This window comes from Gavialis gangeticus, unplaced genomic scaffold, assembly GCF_001723915.1.
Source record: "Gavialis gangeticus isolate Ggan-Ray unplaced genomic scaffold, GavGan_comp1, whole genome shotgun sequence".
In the NCBI taxonomy this organism is placed as follows: domain Eukaryota; kingdom Metazoa; phylum Chordata; order Crocodylia; family Gavialidae; genus Gavialis; species Gavialis gangeticus.
The window spans coordinates 55,353,658-55,363,657 of record NW_017729006.1 but is presented as its reverse complement, the minus strand read 5'-3'; the positions used below and the strand labels follow the sequence as shown (position 1 = coordinate 55,363,657).

The 10,000-nt window shown below is 41.5% G+C and overlaps 2 protein-coding genes across 8 annotated transcripts in view; one reads left to right on the top strand and one right to left on the bottom strand.

Moving 5' to 3' along the window:
* ZNF830 (zinc finger protein 830) overlaps nt 1-10,000 on the bottom strand; it is a 159,113-nt gene that overhangs the window by 113,297 nt on the left and 35,816 nt on the right. For 2 of the 4 annotated variants that reach the window (XM_019509224.1, XM_019509226.1), the window contains exon 10: nt 8,470-9,283. The exons of the other annotated variants lie outside the window; for them this stretch is intronic. In XM_019509224.1, the coding sequence (XP_019364769.1) occupies nt 9,100-9,283 (184 nt within the window). In that variant the 3' untranslated portion in view covers nt 8,470-9,099. Of the gene's footprint in view, nt 1-8,469; nt 9,284-10,000 lie in introns of those variants that run through there. 4 annotated transcript variants of the gene reach the window in all.
* LOC109291965 (poly(rC)-binding protein 3-like) overlaps nt 1-10,000 on the top strand; it is a 316,506-nt gene that overhangs the window by 292,983 nt on the left and 13,523 nt on the right. For 2 of the 4 annotated variants that reach the window (XM_019509217.1, XM_019509216.1), the window contains one exon: nt 1-613. This exon is cut by the window's left edge and continues 2,736 nt beyond it. The exons of 1 other annotated variant lie outside the window; for it this stretch is intronic. Coding sequence is in view for 1 of the 3 variants with exons in the window: in XM_019509222.1 (XP_019364767.1) it covers nt 179-215 (37 nt within the window). In the remaining 2 variants the exon portion in view is untranslated. Of the gene's footprint in view, nt 614-10,000 lie in introns of those variants that run through there. One more of the 4 variants, XM_019509222.1, reaches the window with a different exon arrangement.

Here is a 10,000-nt window from a genome sequence, read left to right as displayed (position 1 = left end):
TAACTGTTTTAATAACTGAAGTAAAAAAAAATGTGAGAAAACTTGCCTGCATTGAAATACTGTTCTATGCTGGTTGTACTCAAGTGTTATTTTTTAATGGTGAGAAGAATTTTTTTTTCTTTTTTTGCCTTTTTTTTCTTTTGTTTTTCTTTTCCTCATTTTTGTTCCTACATTTTAGGCTGTCTTCAGAAGTTACTGGCCTGGGGGCTCTGTAATGTATCTCATCATGTTCTAGTGCATTAGCCACCAGACAGGACTTTTCCAAAGCCCCATGAGACAATGATTTCTATGGACTAATCTACAGAGGAATTTCTGCCATTTCTAACTTTCTTATAATTCTGAGACATCAACATAAATACTTCTTTTACTCTTTAAGCAACTGTGCTTCCTAACCCTTGTGTTGCTTTCATTACTGTTCCAGTTTTAACACTGTTGTGGCTCATAACATAAAGCAAAAAAAATTTTTTGGTTAATTTTTGTTGATGTTCATGCTTTAGCTAGTCTGTATAAAAGCATGGGCTGTTAGTGTTCAGAACCAACTGTATTCAGCTATAGACTTGACAGTAAATTAAATGAGACATTTTTATAAATAAATTTTTTTCCTGATTTAAAACCACGTGGTAGCTTTGTGCATACGGCTGTTGTGTTGTTCGAAACTTGTTCTTTGTAACCAAGCTGATACTGTCTCAGAAGAACCACTAATTTATGGATTGTCAAAGGTCCTAGACAAATGGCTTGTTTTCATTAAAGGTTTAATGGCATGACACCAAAGGTCCTAGTGCTCATTGGCAAATAGTGTAACAGTGTTCCCTACACAATGCAGAGGAGGGTTAGCTGCCTCAGATCCAGCAAATACAGCCTGCCGAGTAGGGAGCCATCTAACCTTGTCCATAGGAAAAGCTGGAAAGAGAGATGTGTCTGAAGGCCTCTCTCTCTCGCCCAAGCTTAGATAGGTAGCTCTTGGAAGGCTTACGTCTACTTGGGAGGCACAACTCAGGAAGTAAGGTACCCAAGTAGCTTCTTTCTGAGAGCAGGGGTCATTCATGTCTTTCAGAGCACAGCAGAATGTGGTGCTGCTTGTGTCCCCTTTTCAAATAAAAGTCTAGTGGTTAGAGCCCTCAGGAGGCAGGAAACGGGGATTCAGTTCTCTCCTCTGCTTGGGGGCTTCATACTTGCATCATCTACTTCCCAGCAGAGGTTCATAACCACCAGACTAGAAGACCACGGCCACTCTTTCACCTATTCTCTGTCTTTCCCATTGAATCCTAATGTCTTTTCTGAACCATTGAACCCCTTCAACAGGAAGAGACTAGTGTACCATGATGCTGGGGTACCTAGGGCAGCACTGTGAGAGATAAGAGATAGGGCTTGAAGCCCCTTCAGACAAAGCAGGAAGTCCACAGAAAGTGGCTATTATGCTTCCCTGTGGCTACATGCAGAGCCTGATCCTGCAGATGTGCGTAGACACAGGCAGAACATGCCTACTGCCTCAACCCTGAGGTCATGGGCGACTGGTACCTCCCAAGTCTGGGGGCATCGCCAACAGGGTGGGGGGGGCAGAGGCTGATCGCCAAGTCAGCAACAAAACTGGAAGTGCACTTCTGGTTTCGTGGCTGGTGCTTCCAGGGGGTGCACGTGGACCCACGTGCACCCCCTATGCATCGCCAATAGGTGAGGTAGCTGTAAGAGTTTCAGGTTCCTCACTGGGCTTAAGCAACATAAGCTGCTCAGCCCTGGCAAGACTGAGGCATCTCTGGGCGGGGGCAGGGGCAGTCCAAGGGAAAAGGGTAGGAGTCACGATTCTAGCGATCTTTCCTCTGAGAAAGAGGTCTTTCAGAGGTCTTTCTCCCCTTACTGAACCAAAGGTCTTAAACCAAGGTGGAGCTGTAGCTGGCCAGGGCTGTTATTTAAAATAACGTTTATGTAATTTTGTTCTGCATATAATTTTGGTGTCCCCCCCCAAAAAATTTGGCACCCTAGGCAACTGCCTGGTTTGCCTAATGGTTGGACTGGCCCTGGGCAGGGACAGCAGCAGAAGGTTATGCATGCACTCAGGAAACTACTGAAGAAAAAAGAGGTGCCCACAGATTTTAGGCACCACTGCAGAAGGAGGTGAGCTAGTAGGTAAGGGTTTTGTGGACTTCGGCACTTTGAGGTTCCCACTTTGAGGTGCCCAAGCCTTTTTATGGAACCTAACCCTAAAGAAAAAGAAAAAGCAGGTGCTTCCACACACAAAATATCCTCACTATCCACACAAAAGACCTGAGCTGTGTCTGCCACAATTTGAACCTTGCAGCTCCAGAAATAGTCAGGCATTTCTAATCTGAGACAGCCCAGAAAGCTTGTCCCCACCAGACAAAAATAATTCCTCATTCCTCACCTATTTCAGTGCATCTAAATACCGGGGAGGTCTCTGAACAATGAGAGCTTTTTAATGCCCCACTTTAAGTCTTGAAGAGTCTAAAGCCAATAAAACATGTGCAAACAGGTCTGTTCCTTACTAGTAATTTTCTTGTTTGGGACCACAGATTATAATAAATGCTAATATAAGCAGATAAGGTTATTTGACCAATCATAGCTGCCTTTTTAATATGAATTCACCCTTCCTGATTTTCAACATACCACCCAGGTACCAGTTGCTCTAGAAAAATAAAGATAAGGTGCCTCACAAAGCCTTTCATCATTTTTGTCATCTGTGTCTTTTAAATATAATCTTTTTGTTTGAGAGCTTCTGCTGAAAAGGTGCATGCACTCCTTTTTTTCCCCCTTCTTCTGTTGAGAAAGTTCAAACCACTCACATCTGAACAGATTCCTCTTTGTGAGCAGGTCACCCCTCCTTCGGCCTTAAAATCAAGCCTTTGCATTCGTTTGTGCTTCTGTCTCGAGGGAACTTTTGACTCTCCTGATTTATAAGTGCTTCTTTTATTCAATTATTTTTGCATCTCTGCCGTTGTCTATAGCTCACTCCTTATTTTTCCTCCTCCCCCACTTGCCTGACAGCAGTCAGCTCTATGGCTCCTCTTTCCTAGAGCATAAATTCTTTGGACCAGGAACCAAATCTTCACGTTTTTGTTTGTCCTGAAAACACTGCACACTTCTTTGTGCCAGAATCCAAAGAAGACTGGCTAATCGATATGCCCCTCTCTACCCAACCATCTCTGTTATGGTACCACCCGGACTCCAACTCTGCTGAAATGCTTGTTCAAGCCTTTGTTGTCCCCCTTGCTGATAATTGCAACCAATTCCTCTAAGGCATTGCCCAGGTCCCAGCTCTTCATGCTGTGTAGTGCTGCAGCTCAGTTTCTCACACGTACGAGAAAAATCACCCACACCATGCTCTGCCCACTTCTGCTAATTTTCTATTAAAAAATGTAACATTTCCCTGCCTTTCAAGTATCTAAATTCTCTGTCTCCTCACTTCCAACTCCTGCTACTGTCTTAACGCGTATCCCAGCAAACCAAGTTTGACAGTTCCTTCACCTTCTCCAAACTTCTTACCACTTTGTCAAAATCTTCAAATTTCAGCCACAATTTTCTGAAAGGATCCTTTCTCCCTTTGTCATGCTGCATCATTGTCCTCTTCCCTCTCTGCTATGATATTTGAGCCTGAAATCATACTAGGGAATTTGGTAAGAAACTTTGGGGACAGGTTGCATGAAGAATGTCATATAAAATAGAACTACCCGTGACTTTTGCCTAGTAACATGACTGTGCACTCAACATTGGGCTTCTGCGATACATATTTACAGTTCACTAAAACCATGCCGGATATCAGGAGAAGTTTCCTATGATACTTGGAAAAACAAAGACTCTAAAGTTACTTCCATCAAAATAATAGCCATCACTTTACTTCCTAAAAGATTACATTATTTAAAATATTGTCATATTCTTTCATATGCACCTGATATCAGGGACTTCAAACACGTCAGCCGTTCATAAGGGATGTATCCACTAAGGCAGCACTGTGAACCCTGTCGAACTATGAAGAACGAAAGATACAGTCCCGTAGCTTTGTCCCTGAATAGCTCTTTTGATTTCCGGGAGGTCACGTACCTCAGGGGGTAGGAAGGTTGTAGGATTGGATTCTCATCTGACTCATGCAATGCAAAAACACATCACCACACAGGCTCCAAACATCCTACAGGAGCAGTGGCCAAGACAGGTGCCAAGCTAGGCTGTGCTGCCCAGAGCACCACTCTACATCAGTATGAAGGAAAAGCATGAAAGAAGCTGGAAGTCAGGCCAAAGTCAGGAAATGGAGTCAAGCAGTAAATGCAGGAGTCAGGGACTGGGATAGAAGTGCATAGATTTCATAGACATTTGGGCTGGAAGAGACCTTGGAAGATCAAGTCCAGCCCCCTGCCCCAGGGGTAGGGAGTTAGCTGGGGGTCAAAGGATCCCAGCAAGATAGGTTGCTGACAAGATAAATGCCAAGACAACAGCAAGAGCTTAGGGCCAGGCAGCACAGAAAACAAGGCTAGAACAGGGAAGTGGGGAACAGGACAGTTGCCAACGGACAAGATATGTAAGCAGTCAGAGACAAGGAGGAGATACAAGCCATGGACTACTGACCGGCACAAATCCTTCTGAGGGTGCTGGAAATATACCTGGAGGCCTGCCTTCCTAAAGCCAGGAGGATAACTAGGCACAACTGGACCACATCAGGCAGTTCCAGCAGGCCTTGAGCTAAATTTCATCTAAGCCCCAAGTAGGAAACGAGGTTGATTTGGATCTGACCCAGAGTCCCCACGACTGACAAAGCAGGCATTGTCCTGCAGAGCCCAATACACTAAGCTCTTCAGGAGAAGGCAGAGGGGGAATAGTATAGTAGTATAAAGGTCTCTAAAAATCAAAGTGTGGATAACAGGGAGCTCCTATTTACCAAGTCTTAGAAAACAAGAACTGAGGGGCACCCACTGATATTAACAGCAGGTCCATTAACAGATACTAAATTGAGCAATCAGGGATATATCCCTTCACATCCTTAAACCAACACCTATAAATGCTAAGGATGATGTGACAGGATGAATCACTCTAAATGTGCCCTGTTCATATACTATCCCACAATAGCATCTACTACTGCCGCTTTCAGAGACAGGATACTAAACTAGATGGGTCAGGTCTGACCTGGTATGGCACTTACGTTCTTAACTACTACCAGTACCCAGGCTTTAAGGCAGCAGACTTTAAAGATCATGTTCACTACTGCAGAGAATCCTTTGTTAACATAGCAATGTTCTTGTTAGTGAGTAGAGTGCAGACTGGCTTAGGGACCACCCTTTTTTTGCATGCATTTTTACTCCCTGGATCAACTGTCCTATTCCACCCCCGCTCGCTGCTACCCTTAATCAGCTCTCTAGGTCTAACCGATTATAAATAAATGCTGAAGAGGATTTGCACATATTGTTGTTTTCCCCTTCGTTTATTTCCTTTAGGCTAGGAACTGACCTTGCCTTTGTCTCAGGACAAGCTGTGCCTGTGTTTGTTCCAGAACAGAAAATTCCTGGGATTGGTGTACATACATCCCCCTTGAAAAATCAGGGTTTAGCAAGTGGTTGAATGCACTGCCTCTTTTCTGCCATTGATTCAGTGATGCAATCCTAGGACAACCATTTAGATGCACTTTATGACGTCCCAGAACAAACTGCTAGCAATTCTTATCCCCCAAACCTTTTCAGATCCGTCTTAGGACAAACATGTCCGTCTGTAGCTGCAGTGTAGCCTGATCTGTAGACAAAGATCTGAAATGGTCTTCTGAATGTCACTGGCCAAATAGAGCACCTCTTCATTTCTGATTTGGTTAGACAGGACTAGCTCCTGCAACTCCTTCAGTTGCAAACCAACTCTTTTTACTTAAAACCAGAAAACCCAATTTTAAAAAAAAAAAGCCTTAGAAACTCTGTATTCCTCCTTTTGATTAATCATAATCTGGAAATTTACCATTCACTGCACATAGCAGCATGCATGATAGAAACTACATATAAAATGCTATTCCCTAAATCTGAAATCTCACCAGAACTGTTATCTTCCCAGACACGTTGGACAATGTTCATGAATAATTCCAGTGCTTGATAAATCAAAACCATTATCTTCTCCCAGCAGTCCTCAAGGATGCTCTGATAGAAGGATCTTTTAAAAAACAGATTGGACTTTTGCTTTTTTGTCTCACTAGCAGTTAAACATGAAGGGGATACAGGATACAGCCAGCAATGGTACCACTGCTACCTTTATCACAAAGCTCTCTAAAAGTTATGCCTGGAAACTGTAAAATGGTTTACATACTCTCTCCCATTATCACACTTTTCATTTAAAGTTGTATCATATGAGACCATTGCTTCCATGATCAATAGACCTTCTAATATATTACCTTCAACAAGTTTTCATATTTAACTATACCACAATTGGTAAGAATCAATGCTGTCAAAACCAGAAGCTGTTTATCCTTAATAATATACATGAGCCACTAACTTTCTCCTTTGTTAAAGAAAAAAGACAAATTCATGCTATGGAGCACAGAGACACCAGGAATTGCCTAGTAACCAAACACTTCCTTCACTGCCCCCCCCCAATAATTCATAATATCCTGTGTTTAAGGGTAAAAAATTATTGTTTTGACAATTAAAAAGGATGCTGAATAGAATTTAAAACTGTCTGTATGAAATCGTGTTCTTTGATGCTAAAAGTGAATGTCTCACACCCCATTAAGCATCAGCAAAGAACAAGGCAACAGATTTTGTCAGCTTTACTGTTTTTAATACTCAGCTCCCCTCTCACTCTCCTTATGTAGGCAAAGATATTCATAGGCACACACTTAAAATGAAGATAACCAGGACCCATAAAGTTATAAGATATACAAAACCATTTTAGTATTATTAACATTATTAAAATGTATGATGCTCATTACAATCTGTATTCGGAATCAGCTATGGCATTGAGGGTCTGTCACTGAACTGGGCTTCATCAATTCCACACAAAGACAAGTGAACCTACTAAACCCAATGCAGGAAACCACACTGCAGACAGCCAGAACCTGGTGGCATCAGCTCCAACCTCTTTCTGCTGAGTACTAAGCTTGCTAGAAATGCTAAATGAGAAGTCAGTGGAAGAATTCTTGGGGACTAGAAGGCAGAAGAAAATAAGTAGAACAATTAGTTTTTGCCCAAATTGCAACATTGCTAGTTATGAAATAAATATCCTCCCAACTCCACCCTGCTAACTCAGAAGGGAGATACCTCATTTTTAATCATTAATTGCAGTGTAGTACATCTTTGCTAACACCAAAATTCAAAGTGTAATGTTAGAAGCTACTAACTGGGATTACCATTGTTATTCTTTGCCCTCTTAATATTCTACAGTAATTTGCCAAGCTGCTTGTTAACTGTACTGACACTTAAGCCACAGACGCAGGGAAACCACCGTTAGCAGATTTCTGAAAAAACCTAGTGCTTATTTGGACAATACAAGATCATTATAGTTGCAAAACTATGCTTGAATTTGGCTGAACTGGGTTTTATATTTATTTTAAAAAACTGACAAGTCTCACAGGCACAATCCAGGAGATGGGGTGAGACTCCACTGCTCTAAGAAGTTTGAATTTTACTTTCCAGCTGTACAGTAAGTGTATAGATGGAATGCTGGGAACAGGAACTACCAGAGATCCAGTACCAATTCAAAGAGTTCAGGCCTCAATTCCCAAGCAAAATATTCCTTGCAAAAAGAGACAATTCATGTTCTTTGCAAAACAGAAGTAATGCTACTGAACAGCAGGGTTTTATTTTTCCCTTTTAAATAACATAGTCTCTAGCTCAGGCTATCTTAAATCATGTGCGTGGCAAAAAACTACTCCCACCTTGATTCTCTACCCCCCTTCAAACCAAGTTGCATGTTATATGTACATCTCATAAAAACTTAACTGAATAAAATGATTTCCCAGAATTCTGTTTTTTTGGGCCCCTACACATGTGCAGGGAGCCTGCTCTGAGGCACTGGAAATCCAGTGCGCCAGAACAGACTTGATCAAGTCTGCTGGAGTGTGGGAATTAATGCACCCCAGCAGACTCTAGTGTCACATGTATCAGTATCCCACACTGTGAAAAGGGGCAGCGGAAACTTTGAACTAAAGCTTGCTCGATAAGCTTTAGTTTAAAAGCACCCCACTGCCATTTTTCAGCACAGGGACACTGATACACCTGATGCTCCGGCGCTTAATTAGTGTGGCTTACTAATTAAAGCACCCCCCCCCCACCCCATACCTCCTGGAACATGTGTAAAAATGCCCTTTGAGACTAACTCAGAATATACCTACTTTTGTGGGAGTCCTTGGTTAGCTCAGTAAATCTGAGGTTTTTAAGGACTTGGAAGCTCCAAATTACATATTTGAAAACAGTGGCTCTTAGTTTAGCCAGTACTCACTGAAATAGTTTCCTACTTCCCTTTTACTCAAGAAACAATGAATATCCAGTTCATTACTTTATCCCATATGTTGTTTCTTGAGTTGAAAAAAAAACTAATTTCAACCATTTCTCTGCTGGATAGAATGGAGAAGGGATTACACAAAGCAGCGCATGGATTCTTTCTGGAATCTGCTGGATTTTTAGGTCATTTGCACATGCAACAGAGCAGCTGTGAGAGATTGTGCGCTGGAAGATCATGTATGCACAGGTAGCTACTGCAGCTTCTAAAAGGACAGGATTGCAACAAGAGCTTTTTGTTTTTCACAATATGCAATCCACCACTGTTTTGGTTAGCACTGAATTATAGTCCAGGCTGGCCCTAAACTCCAGCATCCTATAAATTTATGTTATACTCCCAGAATGGCCTGCTGACTATAAAATTACTTCCTTGTTAAAATAATTTCAGTAGGATATTATAGTAAGAATTTTAATAGGAAAGTTACATTCAGCCTCAGAAAACATTTACAATATACAATTTTTACATCAATAGTACATTTTAAATCTACAAAAGATAAAGACAGACTTTTTTGCAGTTGACTTTTCAGCATCTCTGATGATTTGTTTTAAAATAAATATTTTAACAAATGTTTGCTTCTGGTAAAGTAATACTACAAATCAACAGTAGATTGACCAGGTCACTGAAATGCTACAACAAAGTCCCTTTCACCCTCCAATCCTGAGACAACAAATCTTGCAATTCTTCTTCATCTTCACTACCAATATCCTCATCCTCTTTCTGCTGGATTGCTCTTAATCTCATGGCCTCTTTAACTTTCTCCTTCATCATATCCTGACGGTCACGCAACTGTTCAACACGACGATAGCATTCACTACGAAAAGGTAAAATTATTTAGTTAACCTTTATGGCCTGCTCACATGCTGAAGCAGAAGAATGAAGAGGGGGAGTGGCTAGTCACAGCTTCTCTTACAGAAAAATCAAAGCTAGTAACAGATCAAACAGCAGATTAAATGGATCTCTCTCAATCCTATGACAATTTGATTAAAACAAGATACAGAATCCTTTTGTCAAGACAGAAGGAAAAAGCTCAAACCACATTCTTTTCAACTTTTTAGACTTCTGTTTCATTTCAAGGCATCATTCCATTCTGGCAGTTGATATGCAGAGAGGAGACATTTTTCACAGGAGGCAAATCCACTAGCGTGAACATTATGTGCTAAAACAAAACCTCTGAACCTGACTCTCAAAAATGTGTATGCACTTTGAGACATAGCCTCCTAAGCTTTTTTGGACCAATCAGCAAATACCAGCCCTCAAAATTTCTCAGAACCACCGTGCACCCATCTCAAACTGGACAGAGCACACCATAAAAGTGCACAGGCCCTATTATGTTCCATGAACAACTAACCATGGCCTTGTGTACAGTACTATCAGAGGTCTGCTGACCAGCTTGGGGCCCTCTTCTTTAAAATACATTTCTATTTTGCAATCACCATACAAGTTACATTAATTCTTACACAGGACTGATTCTGTTCAACAGCAACACCAAATCATCGCTGAGTTGGGGTTTTTTTTGGTTTTTTTTTTG